General features: G+C 35.6%; 2 protein-coding genes and 1 pseudogene across 2 annotated transcripts; 2 read left to right on the forward strand and 1 right to left on the reverse strand.

The window, feature by feature from the left end:
* Positions 1–9,783: 9,783 nt before the first annotated feature.
* Positions 9,784–14,784, reverse strand: LOC120112231 (prohibitin-1-like). The gene is made up of 4 exons (XM_039131097.1): positions 14,680–14,784; positions 11,751–12,029; positions 10,480–10,596; positions 9,784–10,268 (listed from the first exon to the last, which is right to left on the reverse strand). Exons 1-4 carry the CDS (start codon positions 14,782–14,784, stop codon positions 9,945–9,947), a joined length of 825 nt encoding a protein of 274 aa, XP_038987025.1. The 3' UTR covers positions 9,784–9,944.
* A 98-nt stretch (positions 14,785–14,882) lies between these two features.
* LOC113460943 (furostanol glycoside 26-O-beta-glucosidase-like) lies at positions 14,883–18,229 on the forward strand. The gene is made up of 4 exons (XM_026807565.1): positions 14,883–15,054; positions 15,136–15,205; positions 18,068–18,130; positions 18,219–18,229. The coding sequence occupies exons 1-4, from the start codon at positions 14,917–14,919 to the stop codon at positions 18,227–18,229; spliced, it is 282 nt and encodes a 93-aa protein (XP_026663366.1). The 5' UTR covers positions 14,883–14,916.
* Positions 18,212–26,246, forward strand: LOC103714779 (annotated as a pseudogene).
* Positions 26,247–27,040: the final 794 nt, after the last annotated feature.

The following is a 27,040-nucleotide window of genomic DNA, read 5'->3' on the forward strand; positions in this document are numbered from 1 at the left end:
TGAACCTAGATGTTTTGTAATCACATTGAAATGATTTGCTCATGTTCAACTTAATGCTTTTTATGGACCGCTAAGCGAAAACAAATCCTCCAAAATCTGACCTGTACAAGATTGCTAAAATTTGGATGATTGGTAGATTTTGACAAGCCCAGATAAAAACTTAGTGAAGATTCCCCTTTTCAGCTAAAAGCAATCACCATGATACCGGACGCATGCCTGAATTGCACAGTAAACTTTGCTGAATTGCGCAGCAAAATGATAGGAGGGAAGAGAGCGTGGGAAAGGGAGGGGGGGGGGGAGAGAGAGAGGAGAGTTAGATTAGGAGGGAGAGGGGGGAAGAGATATTGGGAGGGAGAGAGAGGAGATAGGGAGAGAGAGAGACTGGGATGGTGAGAGGGTGAAGAGAGATCAGAAAGTCTAGGACGAGAAAGGACAGAAGGGGAAGATCGGGTGGGAAAGAGAGGAGAGAGGGGAGAGAGATCATGAGGGAGAGAGAGGAGAAAGGAGAGAGAGACCGGGAGGGAGAAAGAGGAGAGAGGGGAGAGAGATTGGTTGGAAGAGGGTGAGAGATCGGGAGAGGAGAAAGTGGAGAGATAGGCCTGTTTTCGGGCTTTGGCAAGCCCATTTTCTTTCCAAAAACCATCATAGATTCAAAAAAAAATTATATAAAAACCTTTCTATTTAATAGGTCGGGTCGCATTCCGAGTGACTCCGATCCGATTTAATATCTTTTGTTGAGATTCTAATTTTGATCCAGTTTCAATCCGGTTAAAAATCAGATCAGATTGGATCCGGATGAACCAGATGGTACTATTTTTTTTGTGATTTTGGAAAAGAATTTAGACAAATCTAATTTGGTCATATCATAATTATGAGGTGTTGGGCGACCCATGACTTGGGAGACTTGCAATTGACCTCCAGTCAGAACAGACGGCCCATGGCTTACTAAGTCGGTCTACAAGCCAAATTTCATATCACACTATTTTTTATCTATATGACTGATTGGACCCTCTCTGGAGGACAAAAAAAAATCCCAGACCTTCTTCCAAAATCCAATTCCATTGCAGAAAACTGGCACGACCCATATTTGGTTCAGTGTTCCCTCACTTTCTCCCTTCAAAAGTTAAAAGAAACAAAAACCAAAAAATCTGTTTGAAAACAGGGGAGATGAGAAGGAAGGAATACAGCTTTATTTCTGAAAAATTGAATACTTCTCCTTATATGATATGATCTATTTATAATGATATATCAACTGAATAACTGATTAATAGAAAGGTTAACTGTCCAACTGAATTAACTAAAAATGGTTAAAATAGTTATTTGGTTGTTAGATTCGGTTGCTCTGTTCTTGAAGTAAAGTTCTTCTGAGTCAATGCCGGAACGGTCAAAGCAGCTGGAAGACTGATGAAGGTCAAAGTAGAATAGAGCATAGTTGGGAGAGGAGAGCTGGATTTGTTTATGTTTCAATACTCCCCCTCAAGATGGAGAGTACAAATCATGTACACCCATCGTATGCATCAGAGTGTGGAATCTATTTATTCCGAGTGCCTTTGTCACCAAATCAGCAAGCTGTATAACGTCTGATACATGAAGAGTTCGGATGATCTCCAGTTGAAGCTTATCTCTTACAATATGACAATCAATTTCAATGTGTTTCGTTCTCTTATGAAATACTGGATTGGCAACAATATGTAACGCTGCTTGGTTGTCACAAAATAATAACACTGGCTTTGTGTGTTGAACATCCAAATCTTTGAGAAGATTTAACAACCATTGAATCTCACAGCATGTAAAAGCCATGGATCGGTATTCCGCCTTAGCAGAAGATCGAGAAATAGTATGTTATTTTTTCAACTTCTATGAAATAAGGGATTCTCCAAGAAAGATGCAAAATCTGGTGACTGATCGATGCATATCTAAGCAGGCTGCCCAATCTGCATCACAAAATGCTTTCAAATGAAGCTCGGAATTTGATGGAAGAAACAAACCTTGCCCTGGTGTGGCTTTCAAGTATCTTAATACTCTATATGCAGCTTCCAAGTGTGGTTGTCTTAGTGAATCCATAATTTATTGACTTAGAACTTGCAAAGAGTAACTTAAATCGGGCCTTGTTATAGTAAGATACAGTAGCCTACCTATCAATCTTCTATAAATTGTAGGATCCTCAATCAGTTGCCCTTCAAATCTGCTCAATTTTAAATTTTGTATCATGGGACATCTCACTGGTTTTGAGCCGAGGTAACCAGCATCTTCTAAAATCTTTAAGGCATACTTTCGTTGATATATAGAGATCTCTTTGGAGCTTCTGGCTATCTCAAGACCGAGGAAGAATTTTAGAGTTCCTAGATCCGTCATCAATTTCTCGTTTTGGTTGCCAAAACGGTCTCGGTCCGCCGCCGGTACGCCTCGAACTAGGCAGTTCTGGACTGTTCTGCCGACCATGATGCTACCACTCTAAGTCTTTAGGATTGATGGTTTTCATTATTGATACTGGGTTCTTTTAGTTTGGACTGGGAGAATTTGACATGTTGCACATATTACACTTGATCAAGTCCCAAGGCTCGTACAAAAGGTAGCCATTTGCAGCCTTGATCTCTAAAACTCTTGATTAGTTAAGCCATCAAGTTTCGCAGTTACAAAGAATGGAGGGACAGGATCAAATGAAACAATAAAAAAAAGAATAAATGCAAAACAAAGGAAGATATATGGAAACTAGAGATTTGGGGTGAGAGGGAGAAAGCCAAACAAACAGGCAAGAACTGCATGGCTTAAACATCTAGGCAAGAACTGCTTAAGAGCCATCCTAACCTGATGGGCTAGGACGGCTCTTAATTAAGCAGGGCTAAGAGTCCAGACCACCCCTCATAAATTGCTGATCACTTACATGTTCACATGTATTTAGTCCTTAAATGCTAAAATCGTTCCATTTTGACTGAAAACCGATCAATTTTATGAAGCCATCTACCACATTTATTCGTTACTGACTCAAGAGAACTACCATGCATGCGAGTACGTATGAATAGTCCATCTTTTCTTTTCTTTGCTAAACAAAAGTTCTATTACCATAGCCTAGCATATGAAGAGCCGGCAAAGCCCTCATCAAGCTCTCGATGTTGAATAAACTAAAAATTTAAACTTAATATGTCCTAGGTACTTAATATCAAGTTTTTGTGTTCTTCAACAGATTTTTTTTAAATCCTGCCATATCACATTTACTTAGAAAATGTTGTTAATTTCTTGATTTCATAGTAGAGATGCGCGTCGATCATATCTTTCCTGCTACATGCTAACGTGACACTCGTAGTTGATTTAGACTACCATCAGCATCATAGAAATGTTTTACTTTTACATGCCATCTTGATATCCTGTTGATAAGGTGCAGAGAACTGTAGAAAATAGTTTTTAATAGTTTTCTTCCCTCTCTTGTTTTTCCGTTGTGATACTTATTGATTAGAAGGAAACTAATGGTGGCCTATTTAGGTTTAAGGGCATTAATTTGTTGGCTAGTTGAAAGGTTGATGTTAATGTGGCCTACATAGGTTTTAAGGGCATATATTGGCCAGTTGGAAGGTTGATGTTAATTGACTTCTTTCAATATACCTAATGATTATATGATTTTAAAATCAAGTGGACAATACACTAAATCGAAAGTCTATACCGACCATGTAATGCGTTGTGTTTCCTATGTTTTATCAGATTCTGAAACAGATAGAGCAAGATTAAGTTTCAAGGAGCACCGACTGGCTCACTATGATGAATTCCGTAAGGTGAAGGAATTACTATAGACGGGTTCCCTTATAGATTCTTATAGATTCTGAGGCAGACGGAAGCAGCAATGGCCAGAAAAAGGGTGAGAACTCCGTTAGAATATTGAGCATTATGGGAGTTAAATGTTTAAGCTAAATTAAATGTGAGACCCACTTGTTCAATTGAACAGGTCTAAGTGGAAACATATTCTACTATTTGAGTAGAATAACATGATATATTTATATGCTCAAATTCGTTAAGTAGTGAATTAGATAATTGGCTTCAAAGTATCAAATTGGTAATGGATTATTGATGAAAAAATATGAATTCCACATTGGGAGAAAGCCAATATGATGAACAAAACTACAGATGAGTTTTCATATATCAATTTATCTACAGTTGTCTCTGAGGTGAACCTAGTAGGAGGGAATCCTAAGGAATGGTGGGTGGACACTGGAACTACCCATCAGGTATGCTCAAATAGGTCTATGTTCTCAACATATAAACCACTGGAGCATAGAGAAAAACTGTACATAGAAAACTCCTCAACTTCCAAGATCGAAGGAGAAGGAAAGGTGATTCTGAAGATGACTTCTGGCAAGGAACTGACTTTGAATAATGTGCTGCATGTGCCAGACATTAGGAAGAATTTGGTTCTGATTTTTTACTGAGTAGGAATGGTTTTAAATTGGTGTTTGTGCCTGATAAGTTTGTACTAACTAAGGATGATGTGTATGTGGGGAAGAGTTATATGAGCGATGGGCTCTTTAAGATAAATGTAATGACTGTACTCCGAAAAGAGATTGTTAATGACAATAAAGCATCATCTTCTATTTATATAGTTGACTCTCCAAACATATGGCATGGTAGGCTAGGGCATGTTAATTTTAATTCTATTCGTAGATTAATTAATATGGACCTATTGCCTAAGTTTAACATTGATTCTAATCATAAATGTCAAATATGTGTAGAATCAAAGTTAACTAGATCTTCTTTCCAATCTGTTGAAAGAAGTTTTGAACCTCTTGATTTAATTCACACTGATATTTGTGATTTAAAATTTGTTCAAACAAGAGGTGGAAAAAGTACTTTGTTACTTTTATAGATGATTGTACACGGTTTTGTTATGTGTATTTATTAAGAAGTAAAGATGAAGCAATCGACATGTTTAAACATTATAAGAATGAATTTAAAAATCAACTTAGCAAAAAGATAAAGGTTGTACGTAGTGATAGAGGTGGAGAATATGATATACCTTTTGATGAGCTTTGTTCAGAACATGGCATTATTCATCAAACTACAGCTCCATATTTACCTCAATCAAACGGTGTTGCTGAACGTAAAAATCGAACCATAAAAGAAATGATGAATGCTTTGTTGATAAGCTCTGGATTACCCTAGAACTTGTGGGGGGGAAGCATTACTTTCCCCAAACTACATTCTTAACAAGTTACCCCATAAGAAAATTGAAAAGACACCTTATGAATTATGGAAAGGAAGAACTCCTTCTTATAAATTCTTAAGAGTGTGGGGGTGCTTAGCTAAAGTTGTGGTCCCTAAACCCAAAAGGATTAAGATAGGACCAAAATCTGTTGATTGCATTTTCATCGGATATGCACATAATAGTAGTGCATATAGATTTCTAGTCTATAAATCAGATATTTTTGATATACATGTGAATACGATTATAGAATCTAGAAATGCATCATTTTTTGAGGATATTTTTTCTTATAAAAATGACACAGAAGCTTCGAGTTCATCAAAAATAACTCATAATGCTACTACTAGTAATCATCAAGAGAATATAGGTCAAGGTCCTATAAACAATGAAGATGAACCTAGGTGTAGCAAGCGGGCAAGAATAGCTAAGTCTCTTGGTCCTGATTTTCTAACGTATATGTTAGAAAATGATCCTTGAACGTTCAATGAAGCTATGTCTACTCCTAAAGCACCTTTTTGAAAAAGAAGCCGTGAACAGTAAAATTGAATCCATACTGCAATATCATACATGAGAATTAATGGACCTTGCACCTGGAAGTAAACCACTTGGTTGTAAATGGATATTCAAGAAAAAGTTGAAAGCAGATGTATCCATTGATAAATATAAAGCCAGGCATTGTCTATCTGATTATTTAGTGTTTCCGTTGGTTGTAAGCCTATAAAGAGGCATTGTCTGTTATGAAGTTTGTGTGCTGAAAACCATCCTCTGTTTTTCTCTGTTTCCAAAAAATAAAACAAGCCTTCCATTCATATTTGTTATCTATCACTCCTTTCTTCCCAACACCTTCCACCACTTAACGATGTCATCGAGCCATAGCGCTCTGAGGCCAAGGCACAAAATATTAAGTGTAACTGTCTCTTGTTTCTTCAGAGTTGAGCCCCTGTTCATGGGTCTCTCTGGATGTTCTTTTCACCTTTCTTTGTACTTTTGACATGGGAGAGATATAATGCAAAGTATTCTGCAGCTATTCATGGGAAAAATACAGAAGACTGCCCTCAGGGTTTTGCCAGCGATTCATGCGTCGCCCGAATCAGATATGCTCTCTCTTCCTTTCAGTATCGGCATCGATTTGAGCAGAGTTAGAGGTTTCCATTGAAGATCCTGAGCTCTGGAAACTACAAGCTTTTCAAGAGATCTCCAAGACAGCAGCTACAGACCGTCCAGACCAGCATCAGCTTGAAACCGATGAGCTAGGAAAGGAGGAGAAGTAGACATCGAACAAAACTCTCTTCGAGTCTGAGCTCACCGAGTTTGCCGGATGGTCAGCCACTTGATTAGCTTCGCGATGGATATGCCTGCCTGTCATGTTGCTTAAGCCACTGTCTTCTGGCAGAAGAATCTTAGCGCATACACGCGCATGCACACGCTCAAAACACAATAGAAGAGAGTTGGAAGATTTGATGTTCATTAACTCGAGAAATTACCTTCAGCTTTGATTGGAAGATTTGATGCTCATCAACTGAGAAATTTACCTCAGTCTTGTTTGACTGCTCTCTGATGCAAAGCAAATAAGAAAATCTGCAAGCAGGCTCAGATGCCCATTGGCAGTTTACTACTCCCTTCGACCACTCTGTTGCAAGCTTTCCAATGGAGCCCACCCTTTTCTTTTCTTTTACACGTGGGCATGGCTTGGCTCAGGTACCACCATAACGATGGGAGGCCCATGGAGAGCCGTTGAGCTTCGTGCGGCATGCCGTGTGGAAGAATTGTCTCTTTTTAAAGAAAGAATCACGTGTGCGAATTATAGCGTTGACCTGGACAAATGCTTAATTCTCTTCTTAATTTATATGAACACTGGCGAGATGTCCAAATTGGCGTTCTCTAAACTTTTAATCAGAAGATGTTGTAGTTGGTCATATTACAATTTAGAATATTCTACATGTTTGAATGAATCAAATTAAACAGCCACGCAAGATTTGCATTGGCTCAGTCCAGATGTTTCACCAATGAAGTGGTCGCGCGACTGGGCTTCACTTAAGCAAGCTATGTGAGAATCCATCAACAAATCCAGCTCTATATTCCAGCTCCCAAGACTTGGACCAATTCCTCGAGCTAAACAGATGCAAGCTATGTGAGAATCCATCAACAAATCTGATGCGGGACAAAATGCTGAAATGCTATTCAGAAAATTCTATTCCTTTTTAAATTCGAGAAAATGTGGATCGGTGACGATTAAGAAATCCTCACTAAATTAAGGCACCTCGATCTATTTTTAATATGAACCGGGTTAAGCATAAACTTGGGTTTTCTCATCTAATTTCCAATAACGATCTACTCATGAATATAATTGTGGAAAGGTCTCACCGATACGAAGATTGGATTCCTGGAAGAGGGAGGACGGATCCACGGGTCCTGGCTGTTGTCGGGTCGCCCTTCGTCTTGGCACACGACGAACTCCGAGTAGACCTGAAACAAAACTATGGGGGATTAATTTCTGTGGACTAAATATGGATACGGATAAACTCTAACTAAGATAAATAACCCAGACGACGGATCGTCGGATCGGGGAAGGAATCCGGAAGGGAGAACAGAAGCCGGAGTATGTGCGCCGCCTGCGCTAGAAAGAGGAAACCGGAAGAAGGGGAGAGGCCAGTCGATGCGCTGCTTGCGCTAGAAGAACTTGCGGAAGACAGGGAGAGGCCGCTTTCACTCAAGAGGAAGGGAGAACTCAAGGGGAGGGAAGCAAGAGAGAGAGCCTCACCTCTTTCTTTTCAAAATACTCAAAACACTTTCATATTCATTTGCTTAATTCATTCATCTCCCTTTACATAACAAGATAAACCCTTCTTTATAGGCAGGGCAACCAATTACATGATAAAAAATAAATAAAAACCCATGGACCCATAAACTGGTTGAGGCATTGATGGCATTGATGGGCAATAAACACTTCCAAGGAATCGCAGAAGCTGGGAAGATTCGTGATGGAGAACCGGGATGGCTTCTTCTCGGTTGGGAAACGGCAGCATTTAAGATCCCATGGCAAGTGGAGAACCGGCTGAGATCTCCTTGAAACAAGGCGATGGAAGACTCCAGCGTTGGATCTGTTGGACTTTTTCATTTGCAACGGTAGGAACCGGTCTTGATGGATGAACCCGGCTGGTGCTTTGGGATGAAGAACGGGATGCCCCTTGGGATTCTTCAAGGAACGGCTAGAGGGCTTGGAACCGGGTGGGTTTACTTGTGAAGAAGCCGGTTGCACATCTTGTGATGGGATGAAGACGTGGCTGACTTTGGAATGTTGGGAAGAGCCACCTGGGGAGGCGTTGGAACCTTGGAAATCTTTGGGAAGAACCACCTGTGGGAAGAATACCTTGGGAAGAAGATGACTCTTCGGCTGGATGTGCGATGGGGTTGGCTGCCTTGCTTCGTTGGGATGGCGAAGGCGTGGCCGGCTGGGAGTTCAGGAAACGCCTTTGGAAAAGGTGGAACCCGGGCTGAGATGTGGGTCTTCCCATCGGCAGGCTTGGTGTCACATGATGGAGTCTTTGCTACCATGGGATCTCATTGGATGAGGTGAACCGGGTGGTAGTTCTTTGGCTGGTTTATTTTGAATGTGGACTTTATTATGACAAGGACTCAATACTACTTAGACTGGACCGACATTGACTTGACTCAACATTACTTGAACTGGACTTGAATTGGATTGGACCTGATACGAACTTGACTTAACACAGAAATTAACTGGACTCAAAAATTAAAATTTCTGGATGCAAATAAAAAAAATGGCATAACAGATAAACCAAAAATAAATGGCAGATAGGCTGGTGTCCCCACCAATCCAGCTCTATATTTCAACTCCCAAGACTTGGATCAATTCCTCGAGCTAAACACGCAATGGCTGGCAATAGCAAGCCCAAGTGCTTAATAGCAATCCTCAAAAACTTTAAGAACTGCACCAGTTGGCAAAAGCTGGACGGGGCAAATCAACTTTTCAACAAGCCTAGCTTGAATTCCAAAATAGTTGTGAGTCTGCCCCATTGTTACTTTTTTCCTTAATCCACCTGATTTCTATTATTAATTTTTCCCTACTTAAGATGGAGAACAAAAAATATATATATTCCAAATGAATAGATTCAGTTCCCACTTGGCCAAATAGTAATGAGAAATAACAACGAACATTCACTACAAGAAAATACATATTTAGCGACTAAGATTCTAGCCGCCGAATAACCATATTTGATCGCCAAAACCTTTTCGCGACTAGCATGGTTGCCGAAGAAAATTTTCAGCGACGAAATCTGTTGTCGCTAATTTCAACGCCGACCAAATAGTTGGTCGTGGAAGGTTTATCTTCGGCTACTAAAAAAATGGTCACTGAATGTCTATCTTCCCCCACCAATAGTTTGGTCGCAGAATGTATTGGAATGCATTGGCAACAAACATTTTTTGGTGACAGAAAGTATTAACCTGTATTTAATTAATAATTCAAATTATAAGCTTAATATTTATTTTTGGGCTCGTTCCAAATCCAGTACAACCAACACAGCCTATCCAATATCCATATTGCACAATACATTTGCTCATCCAAATAGAAGTATACACAATGTTGGAGAATCTATAATCATTCATTATAAATATCATCATCTATAAGTCTAAAGTCAAGCATACCTATTAACCATACATCACAATGTTTCATCCATACCATATGTTAAGGTGATAATCATCACCAAACACATCAAAATGTAAATTAAAAATCTCAAAATATCTGTGCAATTTGCTTCTGTTCTTCCTCTCGCTCTTTCCTTTCCTCCTCACGCTCTCTCCTCTCCTGCTCCAATTGCCTCCGTAGCTCCTCACGCTCCATCTTCATCTCCTCCATCTCAGCTTTAAGTTTCTGCAACTCCCCAACATGGCCTTGTGACACACGACTAGGTGTGGAAGAAGATGAAGAGGGCTTCGGCCCAACCCCAAATCCAAGAATGTATCTCTTCCTTTTTTCAAATGCCTGCCTAGACATCTCCTCTGATGTTAATTGCATACCAGATTGGGAAGATTCTTCTCGCAAGCTCAATATCTTTGACTGTCAATGCAAAGGTAACAACAGAATTAAATGTATATAACCTTACAAAAGCAGAAACTGATTTAAATGATTAATGAGATTTTAGATACCTATTCCAAAAAACAGTCCAAATTCAGTAGTTAAAGATTAGCAGCAGCCACATACCAATAAAATGTAGATTACACCAAGTTGTGATTCAAAAGTCAATTGTGTGGGTGTAAAAGAATTATACCATTTGCAGATCGCGACCACCAGAAGTGCTTTCCACAAGATGCGGACGGGCACGAACATCATATATGATAGGTCTCTCAAACCAGGGGATAATTAAATGAGTCCCTTCAAGGTAAAACTGCATATAATCTCTGTTTAGATACTGTATCCAAAATTATAAACACAAAGTCCACTACAACCATTCAGTGTCAACTTTATAAATTCTCATCAATACAATCCTGATTCAGATAACAAACCAGAATGTAAATGCCTAATCCCAAAAAATGGCTGCAACCTATTGAATATATAACCTAGAAGAATTGTTTCAACTGCAATTGCAGAACCTATTGAATATATGACAATAATCATAGTATCAATTAATGGCTGAAGCTATTTATGTGTGGATGAAGATTAGAATCCTACTTTCTAAGTGAAATCTAGAGTAATTAGGAACTTTGGGAGCTTTAGCTAGCTTCTCAATCAGCATGGACCTTCTTGTTGGATATGTATTAGTATTGCCTGAGTGGCAGTAGCAATTTATATTATGACGAAAAACCAACATCAGAACCTATGAAGCTCTTTACTTTCTCCAAAGCTAGAATTCTATTTTTTGGTTCATATAGAACAGCAAGGACAACATCACATTCACATGTTCATACAAGCTCCAAATCCTCACAGTCAAACAGTCAAACCGATGGCGTGCCATCAAAACTACTAAACGGGGATAACAGCTTAACAGATAACAAGCTCCAAATTCTCACAGTCAAACTGTCAAACAGATGGCGTGCCATCAAAACTACTAAACGGGGATAACAGCTTAACAGATAACAAGCTTCAAGTCCTCCCAGTCAAACTATCAAACAGATGGCGTGCCATCAAAACTACTAAACGGGGATAACAACTTAACAGATAACAAGCTCGAAATCAAGATCCCTTGACATTTATAGAGTGTTAGGTGAAGCATTATGATTCAAGGTGATCATTTAGTTATTTGGCTGTTTCAGAAAGAAGTCTTCCCTGCACATCTGACACCCAAATAATAATTCAGTAAGCGTTGCAAATCTGAAGCATATAAATCATCAATGCACATTGTTATGAAATCCAGGAAACCATCAAGTTGCAACAGAAGGTACAGCGGATTGGAGGAAAATTATGAATATGAAATTCTGATACCACCAGTACATGAATATGAAATTCAAAAAAATAAAAAATAAAAAACCTTGAACTTCATAAACACGAAACAAGTTAATCAAGGAACTTGAGTTACTGTAGCACAATGAGGAAAGCATGTACCGAAGTCTTTACAGGGAAATATCTGAAGAGCACCTGCCACCTGGAGGCTGGAAAGGGCGGAGGGCCGAGAAGGAGAAGAGACGCCGTCACGCCATGACGCCGGCGACGCCGCCTCCCTGATCCCTCGTCTCTCTCTTCGGCCGAGTGCCGATGGAGAGGACGGCGAGTGGCAACTGGCAAACGGGCGAAGTGAGATTGTGAGACCCGAGGACGGGCTGACGGCGAACGGGCGAAGGATGGAAGAAGTGAAGAACTAAGGAGGACGGAAAAAGTGAAGAACTAAGGATGACGCCGGCGCCCCCGACGAGCGCCACCCTGATGAGCGTCGCCGCCGAGCCGGCGCCGGGGATATTCAGAACCTTGGCATTCTTAAAATTCATCACTTGTCCTCCGCTCCACCTCAAACCCCCAATCCAGAGAAAAAGAGAAGATGCAAACCAAGAAGTCGAGGGTTTGCGGTGAAATGGAGATTGAATTCCTACCGAGAGAGATAATTTGGGAGGAGGAGGAGGAGAAGCGGCGGCGATGTCCGCCTTCTTGGTTTGGGGTTTTAGTAGGAGTAAGCGGGGTTTCGTTAAAACTGTGTAAAAAGAGATATGGATGGACGGCTTGGATTGTTAGGTTTGGGGAGCTTGATCAAATGGCCACGAGTTCGGGTGCGATGATGTTTATGGAATAACGACCATACCATAAAGTTGATGCAAAAAATCGTCGTAGTCATCATACTACCTTTATATTTTACACTAGTTATGAATTGAAACATCCCTAATAATCATATACAAAATTTGCCACATCAGTTGTATGTCAACACTATAATAAAATTATGTCGGTACGAAGCCCAGTGTCGATATTAAAACTTTGATTAGATGTATCGCCTAAATTATAAATTATTGATAATTAATAAATTTTAAATTTTAACTAACATGATCAATATATATCTTATTGAAATGTTTAAAAGGAGATCAAAGTATTTAAATCATGCTACTTAGCTTGTATCTAGCTTGTATCTTGTTCAAACCGAAAAAAATATGGCAAGTTCAATTTATGTTGGTAAAAAAATAGCTGAGAGTACCAATTCAAAACTAATAACTCCTGCTAGCGACTCATTGGATTTGGGACCAAAACCTTTGGCTTTGATATTCTGTATCCAGGTTGGGTTTTGAATCTTCTTCTTTTTATCTTTTTTTTTAAAAAATTTATAATTACTCAAAAATAATATTTTTAATATTTTTGGAATTAAAAATTAAATTTGGTGACCGGAATTTATGCCAATAATCTGTCACCGCCAAAAATAATCTTTTAAAAATTTATAAACACTTGGGTTACAATTTTTGTGACGGCTGAATTTGTCACTGTCTAGTTGCAATTTCGGTTACCAGTTTTATGACAGGTATCCCGTCACTACGGTGGTTACTAAGTTTTGGTGCCTACCCTACCCGCGTATTTTGTCACTAATCTGTCACTAAGTTCATACCATGGTGACCAAATTTTTGTCTGTCACTAATCCGTCACAAATAGTGACTGATATCGGGCCGTCACTAATTTTCCGTCACTATACGCTTGTTTTCTGGTAGTGACTTTTCTTGACTAAATTTTTTTTAGTCACTGGAGGTGAACCTTTCACTAATTTTCTGTTACTATACGCTTGTTTTCTGGTAGTGACTTTTCTTGACTAAATTTTTTTTAGTCGCTGGAGGTGAACCTTTAGGGACCAAAATTTAGTCGCCAAAAATTTTACCTCCAGCCCGAGCGAAATACTGGACTCGCGCCAACTTGGTTTTGATTTTCCGCGATCAAATATGCATTTAGTGTAGGACAATCATTCAGTAACTAACAAGGATGCGTGCAAATTTATTTCTAAGCGGATTTTCGATCCTGCCCGTAGGATGTCCAAGAATTCTATATATTTCTAAGCGGATTTCCGTTCCCACGTCTGCATGCCGCGTATCCTGTCGATCCGTATATTTATTTGACAAGGAGTCAAGCACCGAGCTCGAGCTTTTAAAATTATATTATAATAATAAAAATAAAAAAAGAATTTAAGTATGAAGAAAAGTTATGGGATTGAGATTCAGCCGAAGAGACGAGGATATGCCTAAGTGAATTAAGGTGTTAAACGGCACCATTTGAAAATAAGCAGTTTTTTTTTTTTTTGAACTTAGAAATTAGCATCTTACAGGGGCTAGTACAACATCGTTCGGTTTTACGGGAACCTTCAACTACCAAAAGTTTGGTCACTAAAAAACTCAAACTTTCTGCCCAATTTTTTCATCGAAAAAAGGCGACATTCGTAAAAGTTTTCCTGGACTAATTTTTTTTTTAGTCCTTTAAGGGCCAAAATTTAGTTGCCAAAAGTTTTACCTCCAGCCCGCACGAAATATTGGACTCGTGCCAACTTGGTATTGTTTCCGTGACCAAATATGTATTTAGTCGGTGTAGGACAATTATTCAGTAACTAACAAGAATGTTGGTCGCAGATAGCCTTATTTTCAGCGACCAAATTTTAGTCACCAAACGTTTTACCTCCACCCTGCCAACTTGGTTTTGATTTTCCGCGACCAAATATGCATTTAGTTGGTGTAGGACAATCATTCAGTAACTAACAAGGATGTTGGTCGCCAATAGCCTTATTTGCAGCGACCACTATTCATTTAGTTGCCGAAAGTAGTCACTAAAAGTGTATTTTCTTGTAGTGATTGACGAAATGGTAAATATAGCTAGGGGAAAGAGACGGGACACGCGAACCCCACCCCCTATCTCCATCTAAGGTCCCTTTGTTCAGTCGCACATCGCTTTTCTCCTTTTAAACCCCACTTGGGCAACAAGTACATAGCCGAACCCACGAGAAATTATTGTCTACACTGCATGCACCATGTGATGCGCAGAGCTGATAACAGATTTTTGCGGGCCTCATCCATCAAGCATGTACCTTCGTGCACCACCACAAACATCGGAGGCTTTGATTGGTCGCATGCACAACCATTCTAATGAATGCAGTGTAGATAATAATTTCTTCACAACCCACCATATCCATCCCTATCAAAATTGTTGGCCATTAATGGTACACTACATGCACTTATCTCGATGATTGGCCTATAGATATAAGCCTTGCTTGCAGAGGCCTTCTCGTAATGCATTGAGCTCTGCTGGTGTGCATACTGCTGTCATGGAGCCTCCAGTAGAGTTTCCTCAGAAGAAGAGGAAAAGATCGGAACCTCCAACGGGGGTTTCAGCTATGGTGACTTTAGGAAGGAGTAGCTTCCCTCGTGGTTTTGCCTTCGGTGCTGCCTCTTCTGCTTACCAGGTCTCTCTCTCTCTCTCACCCACACACACACACACATCCATGCCACTAATATGGGCTGTTTGCTGATGGGACATGGTGAAGGTGGAAGGAGCGTGGAATGAAGGAGGTAAAGGGCCAAGTATATGGGACACCTTCACCCATAACAACAAAGGTTGTCGCTTTGAAACCTCCACTATCATTTTTTTCTTTTTTTTGTACTTAAAAGTAAAAATCATATGAAAGCATTGGAAGATCTAGGAAAAGAAAATGATTGCCCTGCAGGTGGACGCTTGCTACCCCAAAGACTAGGATAATAAATTGAAATTATAAGCCAACTATTAGTTTATTTCTAAAGTTTAAGGATAATAAGTCATCTTTATATTAGTTTATTTCTAAAGTTTATGGATAATAAGTTCCTCAAACATGCTTCTACCGCTGCTCAAAATTCCTCTTTCCTTCCATAACTCGCCGTTGGATAGGTTATTCACGTATAATCCGTTCATGCATTGAAATACGGCCAGCTAACATAACAATAGATTTTTTGCAAATATACCCTCCTAAATATTAGAATTTACGTGAGTACCTCTCAAAATTGATATTTGCATGTATACTCTTATAAAATACTCGTGTTGTGTGTATATTTTTTTTTCTTTTTTTCTTGCATATATACCTACACCATCTAACGTCGTTAAGAAATTAGCAGTTTAAAATTAAAATTACTAAAATACCCTTAATACGTAGACATGCAAAAATAAACATTTATAATAGTATACATACAAATAGAAACTTTATGAGGGTATTCATGTAATTTCACATATTCATGAGGGTTTATACAAAAAAAAATTTAATTTTATTTTTGTCTATTTCAACTTGTTTTAACACTCGGTTTAGTCCGGTGCTTGCTCCTCAATATTTTTTGTGAAAATACTGCTCAGAGAAAAAGATAGATTAAATGATTAGATAACAAAGAGAGTTATGAAATTTTTTTCACTAATCATAAGATTATTCTACTTTATTCTTTTTCATTTATAACAACCATTATATCTTATTTTATCAAAAACTAGCGTATAATATTTATTGCTATAGATGCATATGAGGGCATGTATCGGAATATAGAAAGGGATTAAAATCTTTTAAAGGCACATAATAGATTGTAATGATCAAGATTTCTTGCTCCTGCTTGTGAGTCCGAAGAGTTTTGAAATCCTTCAATAATTTTGTTTGGGAATGATTGATATTGTTCTTCCATCCATGAGAACAACAAGAACAAGGAAGCTTTTGGCAAAAATATACTATGATATATTAAGATGATAGATATCCCAAATAGTCGCCAAGGTGATTGCAACTAATAATTAAGATGGTTTCTACAATTAGGGATGGCAAAGATATATTAACCTAACTCAACCAAGCAATTTGGGTGGGGCATAGGTCAAGAAGTTCTTCAATTCAGGTTTGGTATGGTTCAAACTCTTGACCCGAACCCGAAACAGATCGATATGGGTTAGAACTTTGACATGACTCGGATCATGATGATAGAGTTCTATTTGGACCACGCGATATAAGTCAAGTAAAATCATCCATGTCTTTAAGTAAAGATACTGCGAGTGATTAATTTTTTAAATATTACAAGTCATGAAATATAAAGATTTAGATATAGTATGCTGGGTTGATGGAAGAACAACCTTTGCATATTAGATTACTTTATGGGTCAAATGGGTTATGAGGGTCGACATATTAATGGTTATAAATCAAAGGTTCTTGACATGACATCAAGTCAGGTTAGCTACAGGTTAAGTTTTCATATATTACCATCCATATCTATAATAACCAAAAAGAAGTTTTCTAAATTTTATATTCTTTTTTAAGGAAAAAGATTTGGTATCAATTTATGTCTAGCTAGCACATTTACGGTGAGCATTTTAACTTAATTTCTCTTCATAGTTAGGTTTGTGTGGTGCAACTTGTTAATTTTATTTATGCACATAGACGTATTTACTCTATACTTGTTTGCAACCATGTTGAAGGATTCAACATAAAGTGTGAGCCAATCAAGGATCATGCCTCAATTACCCCATGATTCTTTAATTGAAGGTTGAAGAACAGTTTTGGTCAAAGTATCTAACACATGAGAATTAGTACTAAACTAATTATATATTATTCAAAGTATATTTATTGTTTTACGCTCAAAAAAGAAATATTGGTCTCTCTTTTTTCACACTTTTCATGCACCAGAGATTGGAGTTGTGCTTAGATTAGCTCTTGCCCTATAGTCAGTATGCATGAGGATCAACACCTCCTGATTAGTTCCATCTCTTCTTCAAATTCACATAACTAGAACATGGTCTGTACAGACATTGCTGCACAAAGTTGGATACTTAATTTGGTTCCCTACTCATCTATTGTCCATAACTTCAATTGAAAATCAAAATAATCAAAAGGAGATGTATAAGCTAAGTATTCAAACCTAAAACTGCTAGAAATGACCAACAAAAAAAAGTTCGCTCAGAATCTCAACCTAGAGCAAGAACATACGTGCATGCATGCATATAATATATGTACATACGTACATACATATACATACACGACGCACATAAACATGTATTCAAATAATCAAAAAGAGATGTATAAGCTAAGTATTCAAACCTAAAACTGCTAGAAATGATCAACAAAAAAAGTTCGCTTTGCATCTCAACCTAGAGCATGAACATACATGCATGCATGCATAAAATATATGTACATACATACATATACATACACACACTTGACTATAATTACACACATAAACATGTATTTATATATATATAATTATTTTAATTTTAGCACCTATTCCCATAAGCAAAGACATACAGCATTAAGGGAACTAAGAAACTTTAATTTCCTGGTTATGCTCTTCTGCATGAGTAGAATCCTTGTTCAAATCTTTGTTGATGCTACATGGAAGGGTTGCTTTTTTATTTTCTTAAACTAAAGGTTTGTCTTTGCATATTGGGGCAGAATCCAGGTCTCATGTAAATGTTTTCACGATATTTTGTAGATAAAATTCGAGACAAAAGCACCGGAGACATTGCAACTGACTCATACCATAGATTCAAAGTAGGTATAGTGAAGGTCGACTCGATGGCTCTTTTCTTCCCTCTACTTATCTTACCTCTTAACTCGAATCCTTTTACTTATAATGGTCACAGGAAGATGTTAAAATAATGAAGGATATAGGCATGGATTCATACCGATTATCCATTTCTTGGTCAAGGATATTGCCAAGTAAAGTTCTAATTCTATGTTTCATGTCTATAGATATGTGTGCTTCTTCTAGTTGTTAAATTCTATGCATAGCTATGGAATTTGTTGAACTGAAGTATAAGCTAACCATCTAAGTTGCCAATTATCAATATAGATTTTGGAGTAGATGTCATACTTGCCTCCAAAATTTCATAAAAATTCTTTAAGCTGAAACTTACTTGAACACCGAGGCAGATAGCTTGCATCAATTTTATCCATAATCATAAGCATCTTAACCTTGCAGAGGGCAAATTAAAAGATGGAGTAAACTCAGAAGGAATCAAATACTACAATGATCTCATCAACGAGTTAATAAAAAATGGTAATAACAAGTAAGGATAATCTTAGATGTTTTTCATCCTTTTGCAAGTCTCAGCAATTATGTAATACTTCCAAAATTATTTTGCAGGAATAAAGCCCTTTGTCACCCTATTTCATTGGGATGTACCATAAGCATTAGAGGATGCATATCAAGGCTTCTTGAGTATTGAGATTGTGTAAGTGTCTAAGTTCACTGACAATGATTTTTCTATTTTCATCATGTCATCGCCCAAAGATTATGATCAGCACTAGTATTTTTGGTGGAAATGTGGACAGAACTAATCTTAAATCTAAAGTTCCATAAGGCTATAACTTATATACTCAAAGGGTGAAGATAAAATCGAAATAAATGGGGTAAGATATGTTGGTAATGGTAATAATTACAAATAAGTCATTCTCTTTAACACAATTTCTAGCTTTAAATTTAAAAAAAGCAAATATTTCTTAACTCATTGTGATATTGTATTGTATAGGAGAATTGATAATGCAATTATTCCATCTGGATATATCTATAAGTGATATCATGTATCAAGTTATAGGCTACAGATTTATGATCCATTTTTGTATTTTGATTTCCAACTATAAACTTGTCTTTAATATGTGAGGGAACCTAATATGTATATAGTATATATTATTTTATAAAATTATTGTGCTGACTTTATGTAGTTCTAATTAATATCACCCAAGTTTGGATAAAAGCTTATATAGAAGTTATAATTAATTTGTAGTTCTCTTATGGTACATTTTTTGAACACTTCATTTTTTTTCTCTCATTTTTGTCTTAGGAACGACTTCAAGGATTTTGCAAACATATGCTTTGAAAAGTTTGGAGACCGAGTTAAATACTGGATCACTTTAAATGAGCCATGGAGTTTTAGTAGTTTGGGATATTCTCTTGGAGATCATGCACCTGGGAGAAGCTCTTTAGGATCTTCGGAGGGTGACTCCATGAAGGAACCATATATTGTTGCTCATCACCTTATTCTTTCTCATGCAACAGCTGCTAGGCTCTACAAAAACCAATTTCAAGTAAGATGAAATTAAATTTTGTGATGATTAATTATTGCATATTACATATGTACTTGCTTTTTAATTGATAGTGTTACAAAAATTTTGAAATAAATTGTATCCATCAAATAAGTTCTATAAAATGATATAAACTATTTCAAAAATATAAATTATTTAGCTTGTCATATTTACTAGCATTTCCAATCAGCTATTGCATGGGTGATTCTACCTATTGAGAATGAACTCTATTACTTTCTTACATAAAATATATAAATAATTATACATTACTTTTTAATTGATTGGAATCCATAATATTTATTTAATTTTCAATTCATTTTTATTGTCTACGTGCAATTTTGAACCTTATTAATACCAACTACGAATTGTATGTTAGGATGAACAACAGGGTGAAGTAGGAATTACCCTTGTAAGTATGTGGTTTGAGCCATATTCAAAATTGTATCAAGACGAAGAGGCTGCAAATAGAGCCATTGAGTTCATGCTTGGATGGTTAGTAAAAATATAAATTATCATCATTATAATTTCTATAAAAATATATTAACATGTACATGGTATATGATTTTTCTAACTTTCATCTTAATTTATCAAATTTACATAGGTACATGGATCCATTAGTCTACGGAGATTACCCATTCAACATGAGAGCATTGGTTGGGGAGAGGCTTCCTTTCTTTACAAGCGAGCAGTCAGAGATGATTAAAGAATCCTATGATTTTATTGGAATTAACTATTATACTTCTAGATATGCAAAAAATGTTTCAATCTCACAGGACTATTCACCTATTATTAGCATTAATGACTCATATGCCGAGCAATTTGGTATGTCAATTGATTGACTAATTTAATGAAAATATTTTATGTTTGCAAGTTTCTTCTATATTTAATTTTTTTAATTACTTTTAGGAGGTACATATTCTTTCATCATCCAAAATGGCTTTTCTTTCTACTCTAAAGTTTGAATGTAAAGACAAAAAAAAAGGAAAAATTCTGATCTTTTTTGGTTTTCTCAAATTTGTTAATCATTTATTTCACTTCTTAGGGTTTAAATACATATACTTTGTACCTATTTTGATTTTCTATGAATAGTCTATCAAACCCTCATCGCTACATATGCTAGGTTTTTGCCTGTTTTTTTTCTCAAAAAGTAAAGAAAGCCCCACCCCCTCCTTGCTCTATGATTTTTATTAAAGAAAATAAAATATGAATTGCATAAAAGAAAGAGAGAAGGATACTTCAATCAACATAATAATCTAAATATTTGATAGTTTCCTATTTCTATATTTTTTAATTACAGTGATGTTTCTAAATTAATAAAATTAGGATATAACATATTATCAATAGTTTCATATTTATTTTTAATATGTATATACTAAATTGTGATAAAATGGATGAGTATATGTTCATTTAAGAATTAAGTGCCTCTTTTTTAGATAGAAATTAAGTTCTAAGTTAGGTATTCTTATAGTTTATAAGGAATTACGGTACTTTGCTAGCATATTAAATTTAGTATTATGGTTATGGAAACTTTCGGAAATGGATATGGTTATGTTTAGAAAATACAGTCATTGAGTTAAAACTGATATCTCAATAATTATACGAAGCTTATCTTGTTAAAATTTATCATCTAAAATACTAACATATATTATTACTTGTTCTATTTTTTGAGATATTATATATATATAAGATAGGATGCTACTTATTCATGATAGTATTTAGAACCTAAAGCTAAAATATAGTTGATACAATGCTTCTTTTATGAAAAGAATAATCATTTGAAGCAATTTGAAAGCCATATTTTTAGTCACTTGTCCAATAATTATACTCTTTTTTTTTATTGCAGAAACAAAAGATGATGGTGTTCCTATTGGACAATTGGTAAAATGTCATCTTCTTTTTTTAGTTATTATTTTGCCCTGCAAATGAGTTGCACTTGAAATAGTTATATATTCAATCCCAATTTCTTTTAATAAATGAAGAAATTCTATCTTCTAATTCACTTAGAATATGCATTGCTAACATGCTATTTTCTATTAAAGGTTTCTCATACTTGGCATAGCCTGTATTTGGATGATATAATTAGTTAAACTAGTAAATTGAAAATGATAACTCAGATTTTACAAATGGCAACTTAGACTTCGTATGTCTTCGAGAATACTATTATATTTTAATTTTTGACAACTGTACTAAAGAGTGGAGATCTAATCATTGATGATACATCACTAAGCTATCTATAGATAAAAAAAATTGCTAAACTATGGAACTATAAACTTTCAAGTCTAAATCTTATATTTAACTCATATAATGTCGCTACATAATTTTTTTTCTAAAATAGAGTGAAGAAATTTATTTTTCTCCTTCAAAGGCTAATGGAGAAATATAGATAAAAGACCAAGATATCTATATAGTTTTTATTGATTTAAAGAAAACATACAATAGAGTCCCTAGAGAAGTCATACGATGAGTGTCAGAGAATAAAAAAAATGTTATATATTTTAATGTGATCAAGGGCATGCATGATAGAGTGGTTACTAGTGTGAGAGCTATTGATGGTAATACTAATAAGCTTCTAATTATAATAGGTTTACACCAAAAATCTACTTTAAGGTCTTACCCTTTTGCGCAAGTTATAAATAAGCTTACTAAGTATATTCAGGGTAATATTCCTTGGTGCATGCTTTTTATAGATGATATGGCCTTGGTGAGTGAAGCTAAGGTCATGATGAATCATAAGTTGGAATGATGGAGAAGTGTAATTAGAATCCAATAATTTTAGATTAAGTAGAACCAATATGGAATACATTGAATACAATTAAATTAGTAAAATTCAAAATAAAGATGAAAGTAAAAATTGAGGATCATGAAGTTTCCACGAATGTCATTTTTTTTTTAGTAGCTAAGATCGATTGTTCTCTAGAAAGGGGAGATTGAAGAGAATAATATCCATAGAATTAAAACAAGTTTGGATAAAATGGAAAAGTTATTTGGAATATTATATTATCATAGGATATCTACCAAGTTGGAAAAAAATTATAGAATAACTATATGACTAGCTTTGCTTTATGGAATAGAATATTGGGCAATTAAAACTAATATGTGAACAAGATGAATGTCGTCGAAACAAAAATACTGCAAGAGATATCTAGTCATACAAAAAAAATAAAAAGAATAAGAAATAAAGTTATTCATAAAAAGATGAAGGTACGATCAATTAAAGACAAATTGAGAGCAGGATAATTTAGATAGTTTGGACATATATAATAATATAAGCCAAGGGATGAACTGGTATAAAAGAGTGATTATATATATATATAAGGAAAGAGGGAGAAAGGTAGATCAAAAATTACATAGGATGAAGTAGTAAGAAAGAATTTGACTTCTCAACATCATTACAAAGATATAGCCTTAAACTGAGCAGAATGGAGAAATAGAATTCATGTAGCGACCTTGACTAATTTAGGATAAAGGTTTAGTTGAGTTTAGTTGAATGGAATAGAAACAAAATTCATATAAAGGATAAAACAATGATATGAAAGTGTAGAGGCTAAGGTACATATTCAATTTAGTACTTGAAATGATAGTTGATATGGAGAAAATGACTCCATAGATCAACATTTTGTAATTTTTCTATTGCTAGTTGTAGAGTAAATTGATATCCTTCTCGTATATTTTTTTTTTGGTAATGTCAATTATGTAATTAAATTAAATAAGGGGATCCAAAAAGGAACTAACTTATTTTTTAACTTATAAAGTACAATTTATTTACTAATGCTAAAGTAATGATAGATTCTTATCAAACCAATATTCAAAAAAATAAAAGGCATAATGTCCCGAATCTTCGATGATCATTTAGAAATAACAAAAAGTGGATAAGTTTTGAATCAATATATACACGAATGTTGATAGTTTGTCATTTGATTTATGTATACTCCATATATTGTAAATTGAAGGTAGTCATAACTTAGGAAAACTACATACTCCCTTTGCTCTTATAAAAATTCATCTTTTAAATCCTTAAATATTTTACTTTCATGTAACATTATATTTATTTCTCATTATTAAGGATATATTCTTTTAATATTATTTGTATGACCAAGATTTCATCTAATGCACTTTCCTTCTTGCAGGATGGTACTTGGATATATGTCTACCCTCGTGGAATAAAAAATCTTTTATTATATACAAAGAGGAGATATAAAGACCCAAAAATATACATCACTGAAAATGGTGAGTAATTTTACAATACAAATATGGTTAGATATAAGGGCATATGATTGGGCAAAAATTAATTAAAGTTGTTTTTGTTGCATGTGTTAGCTTTTTGGTTTGCAAAACAAAATCTTTTGTCAATAGAAACTAAAATAAAAATTATAGGTAAATCTATGATTAACCTATTGCTAATTTTCAAGTTGCCTTATAGCACATTTTATGTAGAACTACAAAACACTGTCTTTCATTGCATATTTTTTAAATACTTATAAATAAATAGAATCATCAGATCAAATTTATGAAAACTTTAGATAGATTTGGAATACGAAATGATATTCTTCCTTTACTCCTCCTCGATGGAGCATAAGCCTCTTATCTCTACTATTTTTCTTATTGTTATAAATGAAACTCTCTTTTTACAGGTACTTGTGAAATAGACTATTCAAATCTAACATTGAAACAGGCACGTGATGATCCACATAGAATCAATTACCTCTCCGTCCATCTTGCTCAAATTCGTGAAGCCATACAGTAAGTCAACATATCTTAGATGTGACTTCACTATAAGCTTGGTGAAATTGTAGTGATCTCATACATGATATTTCTATGAACTATTGCTTTCATAAATATACAAACTTTAACAAACAAAAGATGGTTAATATATATATAGTATGTACATCCAAGAATAATATAATTATACTTATTAATAAGCCTTCAACATATATAGAATAACAATACTATCTTTTTTTCTTGATATGTAGGACCAAAAGGATTTACAAAGTTTAGCTAAACCACCATAAAATAATGCCAAGGGCTACTATGTAATTGGTATTCGTGATTAGTATAAGAGAAGCTATTGCATACATCCTTGTGATACAAATTACTTGTACAATAGATATTAAGGTAATTAGACTTGTGTAGACATGTGTTGAGCCCAGCCTATTATACAAGTAATTTATATCATAAGCCAATAGAAAAACTACAAGTAATTGATATTGAGTTCATTTATATCCAAAGCTACTCTTGGATATTTATAAATATAGGTTTAGCCTAGCCTGCAATTTTATGATTTGCTGGTTGTACTGGCCCAGCCTACAAATTCCATAGGATTTTCAGTCCATTCATATGTAGCCACGATGGAGACTGGAAAATGAAAAAAAGGTGATCATATAGGGGAGGGTTTTCCATATCTTTTTCAAGTGATTCCTTGTTGATTCCATCAGATACATATCGATTTCTTTTCAATGGATCTAGAATAGATAGATATCTTGTCTCATCAATAGAAAGAAATGGGAGATTTATCCTATTTTTGAAAGATTTCCTCTTCTCTATCCATTCCTACTCTATCGATCTTTCTGAACAGATCGGCCCATCTATTAATCGATTTGAAAATAACATTCATCTCACTTTTCGTTCATTCCACCATACCATAATCACCGCCACAATAAGAAAGAAACAAGCAAAACAGTTAGAAACGCTCGTTTCGCCATGCCCAACATTTCTTATTCACAGAAACGCCAACAAAATGTTTCGATTCGGACTTCGTAGAGCTGGTGTTGTTGTCTCTGCGTAGGGCCATCCCCCACTCCCGTACCAGGGCACTAAAGGGTTTTACTTTTGAAACAGGCGGCTGTATTTTGCTGACATGCTTTGGTCTTGCTTGTGCGCCCATAGCTCAAAATAGGTAACCCAATGGCCGCTGCCTATAGTTGTTTTACATCAGACTATTAGAATTTAATCATATAAGTAATTCAGTAGTATCTTCTACTGCTTGAATCTTAATCCTATATTGCAAAAGAAGTGTAGAGTATACTGCACAATATGATGTGATTACCAGCATAAGTTATCGCCTGTGAACTTTGGTCCATGAAGACTAGCATACATACTTTTTTTCCTACAAACAGAATGAGGTTCTAGATTATGACTAGTGCTCATTGTTCAGATTTTGATATTTTTTTAAAATAAGAAAATCATACATAAAATAAATTCATTTAAATTAATAATCATTTTGCTGTAGAATTTCACTTTATTTGATTCTCTAACCATTATCTCTTTATTAATTGTAGAGAGGGAGTCCTTGTGAAAGGATACTTTGCTTGGTCTCTTACAGACAATTTTGAATGGGACAAAGGCTACACCCAACGATTTGGGCTAACATATATCGATTATGATGATGACCTCAAGCGCTATCCAAAAAAGTCTGCCGAATGGTTCACTAGGTTCCTTTATTCCTAAACTGCGTCTCATGAAAAGCGTCCAACTTCTATGGGCTGGCTCTAGTTGGGTTTGTTTCTACAATTGGTTCATGTTTCAGTGAAGATTAACTTCCCGTAGTAGTGGTGTGCTGAAATAAAAGAGTAGCGTTTAAACGTTTATGAGATTTGTTCGTCACTTTTATGCAATGCATACTACTCCCTTGATGGTAGATTATCTGCAATTGTTTGCTATTTTTTACGAATTCCTCGACATATAAAACTCTGATTGCATAAGTAGCATGTAAACAAAAGAAATCCACCAAGAATGGTCCATATATAGAGAGTTTTTTTTTTTATTAACCATTTAAGGACATCAATGTATGCTGCTAGACTTGGTCCAAAATTACAACGATTAACATACATTATTGGCAAAGATGTCCATGAGCCTTGGGCCATGCAAGATAGGATTTTAGAGACAGCCAAGCTCAAGCAAGCAAAATTGTGCTAGCTGCATGACTTCAGTATCAAATTATGTTACGATGTGAGGCTAAAGTGATGGAACTTGAGATAGAAATCACTGTAAAATAATGGCTGGAAACTGATTATGTCAATTCATTATAACGTCAAGGCTCAACATGTTGTGTTGATGGCTCAGCCGGGTACATAGGTTGATCAACCCAAAAAAAAAAAAAAATCTGAACCTAGATGTTTTGTAATCACATTGAAATGTTATGCTCAAGTTCAACTCAATGCTTTTTATGGACCGCCAAGCGAAAACAAATCCTCCAAAGTCTGATCTGTACAAGATTGCTAAAATTTGGATGATTGGTAGATTTTGACAAACCCAGATAAAAACTTAGTGAAGATTCCCCTTTTCAGCTAAAAGCAATCCTTTTATAATATATATACCTAACGATACATTTTAAGTTGCCTTATTGCTAAGCATTCGCTAGACATAACCAGACCACTCTACGAGG

Source organism: Phoenix dactylifera, chromosome 10, assembly GCF_009389715.1.
Source record: "Phoenix dactylifera cultivar Barhee BC4 chromosome 10, palm_55x_up_171113_PBpolish2nd_filt_p, whole genome shotgun sequence".
NCBI classification, from domain to species: Eukaryota; Viridiplantae; Streptophyta; class Magnoliopsida; order Arecales; family Arecaceae; genus Phoenix; species Phoenix dactylifera.

Coding starts and splice junctions, on each gene's coding strand:
- LOC120112231 (XM_039131097.1), bottom strand. CDS start 14,784: ATGGATATGGTGGGTTGTGAAGAAATTATTATCTACACTGCATTCATT. Junction 10,597..11,750: donor ATTTCCCTGTAAAGACTTCG/GTACATGCTTTC, acceptor GATTATATGCAG/TTTTACCTTGAAGGGACTCA. Junction 10,269..10,479: donor GTGGTCGCGATCTGCAAATG/GTATAATTCTTT, acceptor TTGCATTGACAG/TCAAAGATATTGAGCTTGCG.
- LOC113460943 (XM_026807565.1), top strand. CDS start 14,917: ATGGAGCCTCCAGTAGAGTTTCCTCAGAAGAAGAGGAAAAGATCGGAA. Junction 15,055..15,135: donor CTGCCTCTTCTGCTTACCAG/GTCTCTCTCTCT, acceptor GACATGGTGAAG/GTGGAAGGAGCGTGGAATGA. Junction 15,206..18,067: donor CTTCACCCATAACAACAAAG/GTTGTCGCTTTG, acceptor GATATTTTGTAG/ATAAAATTCGAGACAAAAGC.